Here is a 16275-nt window from a genome sequence, read left to right on the forward strand (position 1 = left end):
CCAGGGCTGAGGAAATAGTGTTGTCACTGAGAAAAATCAGTGAGTTCTGAGTCAAAGCTGGTTTAAATAAGGAGTAATTTCATAAGGTATTTGAAAGTGGATGTGATGAGTTCTCGGAAGTGGCAGGGACTAGAGATAGAGATGCAGGAGGCATCTGCAGAGAGGTCACTGACCCAAGGAAAGAGGGTACTGGAGGGTTTCAAGCAGGGTCTGAGAACTAACTCTGGTGTGGGGGTGCAGTGTGTCAGTGGGGATGGGAGGAGGAGAGCGTCCAAGAAGGAAAAAGCTGTTTGTGGTCTTGGATGTTTTAAGAGTGAACAATGTGAGCATGGTGAATATACCTTTGAATTTGGCCAAAGATGGATACTGATTTTATGCTGCTTCCAGCAGTCTTGGGTCTGGAGGCAGTATGGCAGAGCCCCTGAGGAATGAGGTGATGAGGAAGGAGAAAGACTGCACACATCTTTCCAGGCTTGGAAGTGAAGGAAATGAGATAACAGGTTACTACTTAGTGAAATTAATAAATGACAGTTATTCAGGTCAGAAGAGATCTGACCCTCTGAGGGGGCAGAACAAAGGAACTGGGGACAAGGAAGATAGAAGGTGCTAGAGAGATTTCTATGTGATTGAAACTGTGGAGACACTTGTGAATGAAAGCTGTATTGCTGCATCTGATTCACTGGAGCCACCCGTGTGGGAAGTGTTATTTGTCCCTAAGAAATATGCTGGGAGATCTTTTCCTCATGAAATCATCTTCTTTGTGGGAGGAAGACAGGCAGTTTCTTCCAGACAGGTTGGAGATGTGGCCTGTTGATTCTAGATAGACCCACTTTGTTAGCAGGTGTGCAAATGAATGTAGCTAATTCTCTGATCACTAGATCAAATATCTGTAGACTTAGAAATAGGCTTACTCTGATGCCCAGTTGAGCAAGTTCTCTTTCTTCTGCCCGTAAAGAAGACATTGTCTAAAGCAGTATTGACAATGAAGCAGCATGTTGACGTCTGATATATAATTTTTATTATAAATATAGAGCAGATTTTACAAATAATTCCAAAATAGCCTTAGCCAGGCAAAATTAAACAACACAGAATAGTGTGGATGAGAGGAAGTCCATACAGTGTGTGTCAGGGTTAGAAAACCCTGAAAGAGGTACTGAGAACAGAGAACTCCCAAATAACCCTCTTTGAGGGGGTCTCTTAGACACAGCATGAGATCAAGTAATAAATATTGAGTAAAACCTTTCTCTCAACAGCCCCAAAGAGGTTCCATCTGTACAGAAGAAGGCTGGGTGGGAAGTGCATTTGCCTCTCCTTGTCCTGCCCTTCCTTTTATCCTAAGACACATTGGGACTCATAGACCCCATGGGGGAAAACGAATTTCACAGGGTCTTCAAGAAGCCTAGGGCCCAGTGATAATATTCCCCTTGTGTCCTAAGGGGCATCAACACCAGTGCAGCTTTCTAGGTTGTAAACGATGCCAATGGCATGAGTGACAGTGTTCCCTTCAAGCACTCCCACTTCACAGGACCAAATGCACCTTAGCAGGGGCCAAAGTTTCCTGAGAAAGTGAGTAGGGCTGACAGAACATACACAGGCGGATACAGGGGGTAGAATGGAGGCTGGTGATTGGCCTGAGATGCCTGGAAACTGAGTTAGATCCATTTCTAGCCATGAATGAGGAAAATGGCTTCTTCTTCTTTTCTGTTTGGAGCCCCTGACATAAAAGCCTTGAGGAGCTCCTGGCCAAGGGGACTTGAGGAGTTTTGGTGGCTTCTTTCATCTAAGGCAGTCAGATTGACTTACACAGCTAAGCTAAGTAAAAATAACCCCTCTCACATAAATAAGCAGTTACAAAAATTAAATGGCAGAATGTCTCAGACTATAGAGAAAAAACCCAATTCTGTAAATTGTGCATTTTTAACACTTATTTAAATAATCTCTGAAGGGTAGCTCTCTGATTCCTTTCCCAGATTCCCAGCAAGTTGTCTCTGTTACCAGCTGACTCCTCCCTAAAGCCGTAACCTCCCCTTCTGTGGGCATTTACTTGAATAAAGCCCTTAAAGTGATTGAAAGTTGCGTGCATTTTTTTTTTCATTTTCCATTAGGACTCACCTGTGAAACTGGAAAAATAATTTTTCTAGTTGCTTCTAGTGAGTTCTCTGAAGACAGGCAAGCCATGGGCTTATGTGGTATTCCAGCTAAGCAGCAAGGTTCTTAGGCCCTGGTCCTACGGGTAGACAATGCTGCAGTGGACAAATGTGTAGAATTTTTTCTTAGTTCAGAATTGGTTATATATTTCTTTTCCTGTGTCTCATGGGCTCACCCTGGGCTTTGTAGACACAGGAGAAGTTTTTACTTTTACTTTTTCTCTATTCCTTTCTGGCACATGCATTTCAGTAGATAAAGACATATGTCTCAAGGTTATGGCAAATTCAAGTTAGACAGGACTGGGACGGGGAGGTTATTGTGCTCTGAATAGTTAAGTTTAAAACTAGTTTAGGTCAGGAGAGGGGGAGGGGAGGGATGTTCTGGCAACTTTCTCTCATGGTATGCTTTGCCTAAGTTCAAGGATTGGAAAGACTGGGTTTCCTACAGACTCCTAGCCTTACCTTTTCATGTATTGACACTGAAGGGAGGGGCTGTGACTGGGCAGCTTGGAGGTGCCTCATTTGGAAGTTGTGGGGTGGAGGAAGAAGCTTCTTTTCCTTGAGGGTAAAGCTATCCTTCCAGTGATGGGGATGAGAAGATTGGAATGTCATCAGGGCAGCAAACAGGGCAGGTTGCAGTACTTCTTTTTTACTTCTGAATAAACTGTTTCTGTAGCTGATGAGGGTGGGGAGGCTAAAGTTGGTTTCTTTGATTCCTGGGCATTGAAGTTCAGGGAAGAAAATGCCACTTCATCGATCTGAAAGGCATGAGCAGCAGTCAGTTAAATCAGTGTCATAGGTCAGGCCCTCACCTGGTCTAGTGTGATTCAGTACCACGTGCTATCACCACTTTGAAATTTTTAGCTTTTGAGAAGGGCTTTTATCAACCATTATCTTTGCTTGCTAACATCCTGTTGAGTGATCACTAGAAGCGAGAGATTATGGTATTTATACAATGGAATATGATGATACAGCAATGAGAATGAGCACACTACCAATGCATACAACAATATGACTGAATCTCACAAAACAAGTCTGAATGAAAGGAGCCAGACACATATAAGGATATACTGTGTCTTTCATTTATGTAAGAACATAAACAGGCAAAACTAATCTAGTGCATTAGAAGTCAAGATAGTGGTTACTCTTTGGAAGGAAGGAAGTGGAGGGTTTTTGGGGGACAGGATTTTGTTTCTTGATTTTGGTGCTGCTTACATGGGTATGTTTAACTTGGGGAAATTCATACAGTGTTAAACTATATTTATGATTTAAGCACATTTCAGGGTATATATGTATGTACTTGATAAGATGGGAAAAATTTGGTAAAATTATTATAAATTAAAGAAACGAAGGCCACAGACCCACTGGAATGGAAATTATCCTTTGAGAGTAAGAGCAGAGTCAGCCTGAAGGTAGAGGAGGGAGAATGACTGAGGCCTTCTTTGTGTTGGGCACCGTGCTGGGTGCTGTACATTTGTATCTCATTGAATTCCTTCAGCTTCTCTTCGAAGTAGGCAGCATGCCCATGTGTTAGATGACAAAATGAGGATCTGAAATGTTAAGCTACTTGTCCAAGATCACAGAGCTACTAACAGTCTCAGCAAGGATTCAAACACAGGATGGTGGTAATTCCAAAGAGCCGTGCTTGCAATGAGGTAGACTCATGGGAGTTGTTACCAACCCTTCTTTGTTTGCTGCTACATCGAGGAACTTTGACCCAAACCTGGTCTCACATTGGTGTCTTCAAGTATAACCCATTCTAAACAGAGATATTTCCATGAGAAAGTGAAACAGTGAAACTGGATGTGCTTACCTTGATAAGGGGGTTGTCAGAGTGGCCCTGACCCAGGGAAGCAAAAGAAGAGTTACCAACTCATGGAAATACAAAGCTGACTTATGTTCTTAGAACAATGGTGTTCCTAAGATGTGCTTTCTCCCTGAAGGAGGTGGCAGGTGGTGGGAAGGTGGAGTGGGGAGGTGGCCCATGATCACTTAAGGAATTGGCTTCCCTCAGAGTCTGTGGTCCAGACCCAGGGCATTAGTACCAGAGGAGCGGCAAGAGTAGAGCCAGAGGATGCCTCCATCCAGTTCTGAAGATTTTTTTCAGGTCATAAGACCTTGATTTTTTTCCCTGATGTGTTTCTCAGCAACAGGCTTCAGTGGCAAGGCAGGGCATTGAGCCCACAGCTCCCAGAGCACCACAAGACAGGGAAAGTCTCACCAAAAGAGAATGCCCACATCTGTAAATGGGCAGGAGGGGGAAGCAGGAGGATGAGGAAGTGGCTCCTGGAAACAGGTCCATCTTCCTCAGACCTATGTGGCTTAAGCAGAGTGACCATCTCTCCTGGGGCTATATCTCAGGGGAATCTGTTGTGGCTAGGAAGGGTGTGAGGACCTATGCCAACTTAATGTTGGGAAGTGGAGATCCCCTCTAAACGTTCAGAAGGTAGGGAATGGTTTGGGAATCCAGGATTCCCTGCTAGGGCAGGGCACGTGGTGGAACACACCAGCTCTCAGAGGTGAGTGGCTTTACTTACTGTGGTTGGAGGCTGAGGGTTTGTGCTCTGTGAGATTGCACTGGCCACTTGACCTATATAAATATCAGACACTGGAACTGCTATTCCTGAGCATAGGATCTTTGCTCCTTGAGTGAGGAAGGACACTGCCAGCTGATAATTCTTTGGGGCTCTTCAATGTTCATTTATATCATGGTAGATACTGCCTTTCCTCTCAGGGCCTCCTTCCTCAGTCTACTCATGATTCTTTCTTGTGTTTGCTCCTTTCCTGTTTGCTGGATGTGAACATTTAGTTCCATTATTCATCAAGTGCTTCTGAGCCTACTTCTAACCTGACATCTTTCTGCCCTTGTAGGTAGATGCTGTCTTTTTCTCACTTTATTTTGCCCAAGAGGCCTTTGGTTATTTCTGCCTTTCCTTGGGTTCTCTTCCTGTCATGTCTCTCCCTCCTGCTGCTACAGCCAACAGAGCACATGACTCCGTTTCTCCTGCCCCTCCTTTCATTTCCTCATTTGTTTTCCTTCTTGGACTTTGGCCTCCCTGACTTGGGGACAGAGGGACATAATTTGATCTGCCACCTCTAAACCAGATGGGGATGGGAATAACCATGGCCAAGAGACAGTGGGGTATAGGAAACATGAAGACCAGGGAGGAAGAGACCCACAGGAATTAGTGCTGAGAAGCAGAGGTTTAGGAGGGAGGAACAGATCCAGGCCCAAAGACTAAATTAAAGTCTCCTTCCCTCTCCCAAGCATGGCAGTTAGCCTTGGAGAAAGTGAAACACTAAGAATGGCCATCATACTCTCTAATGTTTTAAATGTGCAGAAAGTACACCGGAGCCTTCAGAGCTATCCCAGCCAGGAATCCAACCATGATGTCGTCAATAGCCCCAGCTGAGAGGCCAGCAGCATTTCCTTGTGTTGGAACATCTGTAATGGAAATAAAATATAAGACTGGCTGAAGATGACATTATTTTACAGTGGGGGTGCCCTGGGAAACAACTCTCAACATAGAGTAGTCTCTACTTGTTCCTTCAAGGGATAAAATTCCTGTGGGACAGTTGCTGTGAGGTGATTAGCTTACTATGTCCTTGCAAATCTTTTCTCTATTTCCAAATTGGTGGTCACACTTGCCTTAATTTCACCCTGACCTTTCTGTACTCAGATATTTTTGAAGTCTCTGGAAATGTGAGAAAGGCTGATGTGTCCTTTGTATGTTATAACTTCCCACCTTTCCGTGGGTGCATCTTTTTCTGTGTACCAGGTGTGGCAGCCATGAATATGTCCCTCTCAGGTCTCTTGTGGTGGGGACTTAATTGACAGAAGGCCTGGGCTAGTGCACTCTGAATTCACCGTCTCCATTCACCACACAAGACCACCCTTCCCACAGGCTCCCAGCAGGGATATGAAAGCAATCCCAAATCTGTGAGAAACGATCTTCCCCTGATGGGTGACTTTAGCTCAAGGACTCCCTGTCAGCCTTGTAGACGCTTTCTTAGAGCTGCACTGCAAACTAAAGCTTCCTTCCTTCTCTTTCTCCTTCACAGGGATCATGCATCATGGTCTGTCTGTGGTTTGTGGAATCCCCCAGGCTCCTCCCACTCCTGCCCCACTATCCTTTACAGGCATTTTCCCCAATAAATGAATTGTATGTCTGATCCCCTCTTGGCTGCATCTCAGAAGGAAAACTAACATAGAAGACATGAAACTTTGCATTCAACTCCTTTTTTCTCTCCTATGTTTAGTCAGTAACCATGTCCCAGTGGTTTTTTGTGTTATACCTCCCCTCTACCTAATGTATTTTTCCTTTTGCATCTGTTTCTTCTTTTCTATTTCTGTTGTCAACTCAAGACTGATGATTAATGCTAATGTTAGCAAGTACTACGAGGTACTGTGACAGCCTTTAGCTATATAATTTACATATATATCATTTGATTCATATAATAGAGCTGTCAGATAGACATTGTTTCCATTTTACAGATGAGAAAACATAGGTTTACAGTGGTGAAAAAACTTACCTAAATTCGGATTTCTAGTAAATGGTAGATCTAGAGTCAAGTAATCCTTGACCCTAGGACTTCCTGAGTTCATAGAAGCTAATGATAATAGAGTAATAATAGCAGCTAATACCTATGGAACATTTCCTCTGAAAATGGCATTTTGCTAAAAGTTTAATTGATTATTACATTAAATCTTCAAAACAATATCATTAAGCAGGTACAGTCATCTGTCTTTATCCATGGGGGATTGATTCAGGAGCCCCTGTGGATTACCATAATCCGTAGATGCTCTAGTCCATTATATAGAATGGTGTAGTTTTTGCATATAACCTACACACATCCTCCCATATACTTTAAATCATCTCTACGTCACTTATAATACTTCTTACAATGTAAATGCTATATAAATAGAAGTCTACACACGTTCAGTATAGATGCAACCATAGTAGGTCTTTCAATCTGCAATTGGTTGAATCATGGATATAGAAGCTGTGGATACGGAGGTCAACTGTACTCATTGCAATTTTCAGTTGAGCACTGAGGCTCAGACAAGTTAAGAATCTTGTGCAAGAAATTTATAAATGTAAATGCTTCCCTTAAAAAGGAAGAAAGATCTCATATCAACAACTTAACTTTACAACCTAAGGAACTAGAAAAGAAGAACAAACTAAGTCCAAAGCTAGCAGAAGGAAGGAAATAATAAAGATTAGAGTGGAGATAAGTAATATAGAAAGTGGAAAAACAATAGAGAAAATCAACAAAACCAAAAGTTGGATTTTCAAAAAAGATTAACAGAATTGACTAGCCTATAACTAGATTGACTAAGAAAAAGAGAGAGAAGATTCAAATTACTAACATCAGGAATGAAAGTGGAGACATTACTACCAATTCTACAGGAAATAAGAATTTTAAGAGTCCCAGGAATTGTTATATGCCATCAAATTGGATAGCCTAGATAAATGGACAAATTCCTAGAAACACAAACCCTTCCAAGATGGAATCCTAAAGAAATAGAAAATATGAATGGTCCTATAATTAGTAAGGAGATTGAATCAGTAAAAGCATTTGACAAAATTCAATGTTCTTTCATGATAAAAACACTCAAACTAGGAATAGAGGGAAACTAAGTCAACATAATGCAAGTCATATATAAAAAACCCACACCTAACATCATAGTCAGTGGTGAAAGACAAAGTTTTTGCTCTAAGATCAAGGACAAGTCATGGATGCCTGATTTTACCACTTCTATTCAAAATAGTATTGGAAGTCCTAGCCAACAATTAGGCAATAAAAAGAAATAAAAGTCATCTAAATTGGAAATGAGAAGTAAAATGATCTGTTTGTAGATGATACGTCCTTATATTTAGAAAACACTAAAGTTCCCACAAAAAACTCTTAGAACTAACAAATTCAGCAAAGCTGCAGGATACTGCATCAACACGTAAAAAATCAGTTGTGTTTCTATAAGTGAGTAATGAACAATTTGAAAAGGAAACTAAGAAAATTTTATTTACAGTAGCATCAAAAAGAATAAATACTTAGGAATTAACTTAACCAGGGAGTTGAAAGATTTACACTCTGAAAAAGTACAAAAACACTGCTGAAAGTAATTAAAGAAGACATAAATGGAAAGGCATTCCATGTTCATGGATTATAAGACTTAATATTGTTAAGATGACAATACTATCCAAAATAATCTACACATTCAATGCAATCTTTATCAAAATCCCAATGACCTTTTTTAGCAGAAATAGGAAAATCCATCCTAAAATTCCTATGGAATTTCAAGAGCCCCAAATAGACAATCTGGAAAAAGAAGAACAAGTTGGCCAACTCACACTTCCTGATTTCAAAAATTGCTACAAAACTACAGTAATCTGGGGCCAGCCCCGTGGCTGAGTGTTTAAGTTTGCGTGCTCTGCTGTGGCGGCCCAGGGTTTTGCCGGTTCAAATCCTGGGCACGGACATGGCACCACTCGTCAGGCCACGTTGAGGCAGCGTCCCACATGCCACAACTAGAAGGATCTGAAACTAAGATATACAACTATGTACCAGGGGGATTTGGGGAGATAAAGCAGAAAAAAAAACCCCACAAAACTACAGGAATCAAAACAGTATGGTACTAGCATAAACACAGACATATTGACCAGTGGAATACAAAACCTGGAAATAAACCTTTACAAATAAGGTCAGATGATTTTTGACAAGGGTGTGAAGATCATTCAATGGGGAGAGGACAGTCTTTTCAACAAATGGTACTGGGAAAACTGTATATCCATGCAAAATAATGAAGTTGAAAGCTTATCTAACACTATGCACAAAAAGTTAACTGACAATGCTTCAAAAGACCTAAATGTGAAAGCTAAAACTATAAAATGCTTAGAAAGAAAACAGAGAGTGAGTGCTTCATGACATCTAATTTGGCAATGATTTCTTGGATAGGAAACCAAAAGCACAGGCAACAAAGAAAAAATAGATAAATTGGACTGTATGAAAATTTAAAAATTTGTGCAGCAAAGAACACTTTCAGCAAAGTGAAAAGACAACCCACAGAATGGGAGAAATCATTGGCAAATCATATATCTGACAAGGGATTAATATCCAAAATATATAAAGAACAACTACAACTCAACAAAACAACAAAAAACAACCCAGTATAAAAGTGGGCAGAGGAACCAAATACGCATTTCTCCAAAGAAGGTTTACAAATGGCCAATAATCAGTGAAAAGATGCTCAGCATCACTAATCATTAGGGAAATACAAATTAAAACCACAATGAGATACCATTTTTCTCCACCCATTTTTTTTTTTCAATGAGGAGGATTCACCCTGAGCTGATATCCATTACTAATCTTCCTCTTTTTTTGCTTGAGGAAGACTAGCCCTGAGCTAACATCTGTGCCAATCTTCCTCTATTTTGTATGTGGGATGCCTCCAAAGCATGGCTGTTGAGTGGAGTACGTCCACGGCCAGGATCTGAACCCACAAACCCAGGTCGCTGAAGCAGAGCACCTGGAACTCTAACCATTCGGCCATAGGGCCAGCCCCCTCCCATTGCCTTGTGTGTGACCCTTTGCTAGAGCTCTCTGTGACTTTATGAATGGTCAGGCCTGCTCTTTAGTATGGTAACTTTAAACAGAGAAGAGAAGGCATTTCTTTTGTTAAATACTTTATTAGATAATGAGCATGGCCCAGCCAGTCTTCATGCCCTTAGGACCTGGAAAAGTTCCAATCTAAAGGATTTCACAATCTGAATAGCACTTTTACTTCCTGGCCTGTGTACTGAATCACAGAGAAGGAAATCTCTAGAGAGAATTGGTCATACTTTTAACAAAAGTCTGGCACTCTTAGCCCTCTTTGTAAACTATAAGCTTTTGGGCACTGCTCCTTCTGTCCTGTGAAGGGTCTTCATGGAAGAATCTGCCTGTCTTTCCAGTGTGAACCATAATTCACTGTTTCCCTTTGTTATACATATGTGTTGGTGCCACACAGTGTCATATAATTGGTGACTTCAGAGCCAGGACACAACTCAGAGGAGTCTGCACCAAGGCTTACTCTTTTCCCATTTTCCTGCAGCCTGGACTGAAAAAGGATCTGATGTCGATTTGGCCGAATTGAGGACAGGCCACCCCTGTACCTTCTCTACACGCCCCTGTCCCACCACAGGTAGCATCAGAGCAGACTCAATCGTAAGGCGAGCCTGGAGCAGAATGATCTTCTTCCTTCTCCCGCTGTGAAGCCCCCTGCACCGTATGGGACTTTCTGGGAGTGAGAGAACCCCCTCCCCGCATTCCAGGCTGGACCCGCATCTTCCCTGGGAAATCAGAGAGCAAGGGAAAGAAGGGTCTGTGGATGTAGTTGTGAGGGTTCAGGGATACTTATGGGATTGCTTGTGTCCATGGAAACAGGATAGGAAATAACTTCCTGCAGGCTCTTTTCTGAAAACCAGACATTTCCACCTCAGAGCCTGTTGTCGATGGTCCAGGGAGCCACTTACCAGAGACTGTGATGGTCTTGACTGTGGTCCTATTGAGGCCAGTGACAGAGTTATGGACGAGGCAGGTGTAGGATCCACTGTCATTCGCACTGATGTTGGGGATAAAGAGCTCCTGGGTGGATTGCTGGGGCCTCCCGTTGATAAGCCAAGAATACCGTGCAGGTGGGTTAGAGGCCGCGTGGCAGGAGAGGCTGAGGTTTGCCCCTTGCTGGTAATAGGAGTCTGAGGGGGAAATGGTGGGGGCATCCGGGCCATCTGGAGCAAACAGAATAAAGCCACATGTGATATAATCAGAGAGAAGGGGAATCTCCTAGTCTGTACAAAGGCCATTGTATCCTACTGAGCTGGGTCACAACCTGTTTTAAAAACTCCCAACCTTGACCCTTCTGTGTTCACTCATACTGAGTCTGAGACATTAACCTGTTTCTCCCATCACAGATTGCTGGTCCTGAGCACCTCAAGACAGGAGCAGCCCATCCCTTCCTAGTCTTGGCTCAAGGCTGGGCCTGCCCAGATTTGTCTGAGACAGCAAGTCATGGCCATGCTGGTGTCCAGGGGTGAGGGTTTGTCTACATGGACCTGAGAGGGACAGATGTAGCTTGGCCTCTGGCAGTGTTTTTGGGTGGACAGCCTGGGTCAGCAAGGGACAGAAGTTACTCACAGAGAACATTGAGGTAGAATGGGTCACTGCGACGAGCACTCACTGGGTTCCAGGTTTCACACTCATAGGGTCCTGTGTCATTCCTCGTGACATGGAGTAAAGTGAGAGTCCTGTTGTCTGGGGACAGCTTCAGCCAGGCGCTGTCCGGGAGGCTCTGATTGTTGATCGACCACAGGTAGGTGGTGTTCTGAGTCTCAGGTTCACATGTTAACACTATAGGGTCCCTGTGCTCCACGGGGTTGGAGCTGTTGCATGTGATGTTGGGTTTGGTTAACTCCGCTGCACAGATAACAGAGAGAATATTACCCTGTGTGGCACCTTTGATTCCTCCAAAGTCATCTTCAATCAGAGTTGGCATTTCTCACCTCTCAGTCAACCCAAGTCCTTAAAGGAATAAGGCAGGTCTGTGCATTCCAAGGCAAATGCATAAGGATCTGTGTGCTCAGAGAAAGTAAGCCTGCCTGCTCTGTCTGGGAGAAGTCAAATAAGCATCAGGGTTAGTCATGAAAAGAAACAGGACTGGGAGTCAGAGACCACCCAGGGCTTCTCATGGCTCTTCACTAACCAGCTAACTTCTGACCAAACTTGGGGTCTTCCCCTGGAAAGTGTGGGTGCTGAGGCCCTTTCTATTACACAGACCTACATCACTTAGCATAGATGTGTTTTTCCTGAGGCCTTGTTTTCCAGGATTATCCTAGAGATGGGTAATGATGGGCCTTCCTATAGTTCTTAAGCCAAAAGGGGCCTGAGCAGCGAAGCCTATAACTGGGTATTCAAGCAGAATTACTAAATGGGGAGATCAGAGAAAGCCCAGAAGTCAGTTCAGCGCTCACGCTGCAGGGCCATGAAGTAGGGCAGGTCTGCCCAGGTGTTCCACGGTGACTGGCATGAGGCAGTGATGTCATAAGCAGAGTTAAGACTAGAAATGATCCAGAAAAGTGTGAGTGGGACAGGCAGGGGCTGGCTGGCTTTGGCAGCAGAGCCATCTGCTCTGCCCTTTATCTTTAAAGCCTCTTCTCCCACTTGAGAGGGTAGTGAGTACCGTGTTGATCTTTCCTGAAATACAAGTGGATGTTTTCAAGTGCAGAAAGGGTATCCAGTGGAAAGGGAGGGAGAATCTAGCCCTCATGGACCATTTGTAAACACAATTATGAGACAGAAATCTGAGAAGTAAAATTGTTTCCATATTGAAAATGAATATTAATGCCCCAAAGATCTAAGACCAGTTTCTGGAGGGATCTCTCTCTAGCAAGCACTAAAGGTCATAGACCAAGTTCTGCAGTCCAACCAGGATCACATAATACTCAAAGGAAGATGCTAAAGTTGCTTTGAAATCAGTGGCTTCCTGGGTAGAGTCCTGTTAAGAGGACAGAATTGATCAGGGGGATGGTCTGAGGTGTTTCTGTTATATAAAGGGAGGAATGCTACCAAATTAGTCAAAATGATATGTGTTATGTTAGTAAATTTAGGAAATAGGTCCTTGTCACCAATTTATAAGGACAGTCATGCAAAATGGAAAGAAGGTCTAATGCTTGTATGTGGTTGTCTTTTGACCTCAGGCAACGTAAGTTTGATCAAATTCATCCAAATTGGTCAGCCTCTAAGTGAAAGGATAGTACCTGGTGGATCTCACCATCTGAGAGCATCCTGCCGTGTGGTAAAAGTGTCATCATGAGGACCTATGTGTGTGAAACAGGAAATAAACCAGTCAGATGGTGCAGGGTCTGGCCAGCCCCACCTTGGAAAGTTCTCAGGAACCACTGGAAGAATGGGAGCCTCACCAGGATGAGGATGTGAGTAAGGAGTCAAAGGGGTGAAATGAGCCTGTGAGCTTTTGGGGACTGCAGACCTGTCCTTCTGCCTTTGAATCCCTGGTTGAATCATGTAGAGAGTAGATTGAGAAGTCACATGTCCCCGTCACGTTACATTCCACTTGTTGACATCATGGAGGGAAAGGGCCCTGGATGGTGACACAGTGGAAGCTCATTCTTCTGGTGACCTGGGGAAATTAGCTCATGATGGAACCTCAAGGGGCTGCTGCTCCCACTGATTTCTGTGTCCTTTACCATTGCCCTGGAGGGAGAGCCTGACCACAAGTGTCAGTGGGAGAATCCAGGGAGGCTTAAGAGCGGGGGAAGCTGTGCAGAACAGGGACAGCTGGAATGAATGGGGAGGAAGATGAAGGATGTGGGAGGAGCAAAGAGAGCCAGAAACATCCAAGGTTGTGAGCAGTGGGGGTTACAAGTGACTTCCAAGTCCCAAGTCACCAAGAGCCTTTTGTTGCCCTAGGGACAGGGCCAGAACAGCCTTAAAAACCCTGCCATGGCTGAGCAGCCCCACAGTCATGAGACTCTTCTCTCAGAGTGGCCTTAGGGGCTGGTGGTCAGAGAAATGTAACAAGGGTCTCAGCCTCCGGAGTGACAGAGAACAAGTGTGGCCATAACCTCCTAGGGTCCTGCATCCAAGTTCCAGTCTGTGAAGAGATTAGGGATCATTCATTTACATTTCATTCCTTGCCTCCCTCATGAAAGAGCAATTGAGTTGTTGGGACCTATGATGGTTGCAGGTATAGAGTGGGGAGTAAGAAAGCAAAGTCCTTTCCTTTATACTCCAGTGGGGGTGATACCAGCACATCAGGAAACAAATAAATGATATCAAGTCCATTTCAGGGAGCTGTGGATCAGCCACCAGAATGGGAGGCCTGGACATCTCTGCACTGACTCTGATCGTTGATGAAGATAATTTGGTTCTTGAGTAAAATCAGACTAATTCTCCATTTACTGTCACTATACAAACCAGAAAATCTACCTAGAGCTGTGGATGCTTGAGAAGAAAGGATCTGATCCAATGGCTGTTCTTGGGGTCCATAAGTGCTTGATAAGGCCCCAGGGTGGTGCAGAGGTCGGGGCTGTGATTGCACAAAGATCTTGCCATGACTCTGATCTACTGTTCATGGTCTGTGTGACCATGATTCAGGGACTCTGTCTCTCTGTGCTTCAGTTTCCCCTAAATAAAATGAAGTAAATGGCCTCTCAGTTACCAAGTTGTCTGAATTAACCTTAAAATATCCTCAAATACCTGACCTAAAGCTTAGTATGTAAGAGCTACCCAAATAAACGGCATTCAAGAGACAGAGAGCTGCTTGGGCCTGATCCTAGGTACATGAGGAGCTGCCAGGAGCATCTTCTGTCCTCTGTTCCTCCCTGGGGATGGCGACCATCTTGTAGAGTCCTGTATGTCCTAGCACAGTTGGCTAACGGCCTGGGGACCTTCTCCATCTGTCCTATCCATGCCAAGTCTCAGGCGAAGGATCAGACTCCGCCCCTGCCCAGATGTGGCTCTTAAGGCCAAGCCCTGGCTGGTGACCAGCTCAGGAACTTCGGGACTTGGGCAGCCAGGAAATCATTGCTCCCAGTCAGCCCTGCCCAGGAGGCTAAAATCTAACCCTAGCACAGGCACCCCAGGGTCACTGGAGTCACGATACCTGGGACAGGGGTCTGGGCAGAGGTTTCCCAGGGCTGAGCTTCTCTCTGAGGATCCAAGGGGGCCCCTCAGGCCAGGCTCTGATCAAGCTGTGCAGGACCTTCCTTAGGGTCATGTTCACGGGGAGGGGCCCAGGGAGCTGGACTGAGACTGACCTCCCTCTGCTGAGTTACTCCCGTCAGACTGTCCTTCTCTCTGCAACAATGTCTGCAGGGGCTGGATTCTGAGAAGGGTATTCTGATCTTATGATGTTTGTCTCTACTGTGTGTGCCCTGCACTAAATGCTCAAACCTCAGCATGAGACATAATACAGAAGGGGATGTAGGCACAGTCCCGGCCTGTTAATCCCATGTGTGTAAAGTAGAATTCACCCCACCCAACTCCCAGAAATCTGAGAGAGATCACTCACGGTATACGTGGAGCTGTCCAGTTCCTAGTTCACTTTGAAAATTTATCTTTATGACTGGTAGGGTGTAGTATCCTGTGTCCTCCTGGGTGACATTCTGGAACAGCAGTGATCCATTGGGGAATATTATCTCTTGACCATTGTTTACAGGCCCTGGTGTCATTTCTTGTGTGTCTATCACATATGATGCAATTTGTTGATTGGAATCTATTTCCCCTTTGAACCAGCCATAGCCTAGGAGATTCCCAGGCAGATTGTGTACAACTAGAAGAACTTCCTTCCCTTCAGCAGCATCGGTCGGCACCGATTCAATAGTGAGTTGGGCAGTGGTGGGCAGGTTCCAGAAGCTTATGAGTGAGGCTAGGAGGGAAGAGAGAGTGAGATCAATCAATATTTGGATGTACACATTGGGATAGAAAGATGAGGCTGTAGGTCCTGAGAAGTTCTCTTCATCTCCTAGACTTGGGGCGTGTGTGTGTATGTGTGTGTCTCCTGTTGGTCAAGGTCAGCAGCATGATCACCATTACTTCAACCCCTTTGAACTTGTTATTTCCTCTGTTCCCCGTGCTCTTCCCCAGGTGTCTACCTGATTTACTCCCTCACTGCCTTCAGAGCCCTGCTTGCTCTCAGGAGTATCCTTGGGAGACGCCTTCCCTACCACCTGCTCTAAAGACCCCTGTCTTCACTTTCTGACCATTCCATGCTCTGTTCCCTTCATGACAATGTCAGTCCCTAACATCACATTCTAGATCTCTTTGCTTATCTCTCCTCATACCCACATAATGTGAGCTCCTGAGGATAGGGACTTGTCTGATCTTGTTGTGATCCAGTGCTTGGAACAGGCTGCAAACACCTGTGGATGAATGAATATTTCCAGGGCCCTCCACATCCTGGTGTTTATTTGTCAATTTCTGAGGCTTATTAGTAAGGACAATGTTTAGTGCCTATGGTTATTTTTTTTCTGAATTGTCACTCTGATACAGTCATCTTATTTTCATAATGTAACTTGAAAACAATATAGCAATTGAGTTTTTCCTGCTCCTCACGAATTCCAGCTCACTAAGC

The 16275-nt window shown here is 44.2% G+C and overlaps 1 protein-coding gene and 1 long non-coding RNA gene across 12 annotated transcripts in view; one reads left to right on the forward strand and one right to left on the reverse strand.

Annotated features, from left to right (window-relative positions):
- LOC111775444 (uncharacterized) overlaps nt 1-14351 on the forward strand; it is a 49401-nt gene extending 35050 nt beyond the window's left edge. For all 3 annotated transcript variants that reach the window (XR_011422423.1, XR_002811132.2, XR_011422424.1), the window contains 3 exons: nt 10240-11496; nt 12881-13114; nt 13991-14351. This is a non-coding gene — a long non-coding RNA (uncharacterized lncRNA). The remainder of the gene's footprint in view (nt 1-10239; nt 11497-12880; nt 13115-13990) is intronic.
- LOC102148130 (cell adhesion molecule CEACAM6-like) overlaps nt 996-16275 on the reverse strand; it is a 436353-nt gene continuing 421073 nt past the window's right edge. For 5 of the 9 annotated variants that reach the window (XM_070224514.1, XM_070224512.1, XM_070224513.1 and 2 more), the window contains 3 exons: nt 15214-15570; nt 11322-11600; nt 10542-10915 (listed from right to left, as the gene is read on the reverse strand). In XM_070224514.1, the coding sequence (XP_070080615.1) occupies nt 10542-10915; nt 11322-11600; nt 15214-15570 (1010 nt within the window). Of the gene's footprint in view, nt 5593-10541; nt 10916-11321; nt 11601-15213; nt 15571-16275 lie in introns of those variants that run through there. The other 4 variants (XR_011422390.1, XR_011422391.1, XM_070224516.1 and 1 more) reach the window with 2 other exon arrangements.

Source organism: Equus caballus, chromosome 10 (genome assembly GCF_041296265.1).
Source record: "Equus caballus isolate H_3958 breed thoroughbred chromosome 10, TB-T2T, whole genome shotgun sequence".
NCBI classification, from domain to species: domain Eukaryota; kingdom Metazoa; phylum Chordata; class Mammalia; order Perissodactyla; family Equidae; genus Equus; species Equus caballus.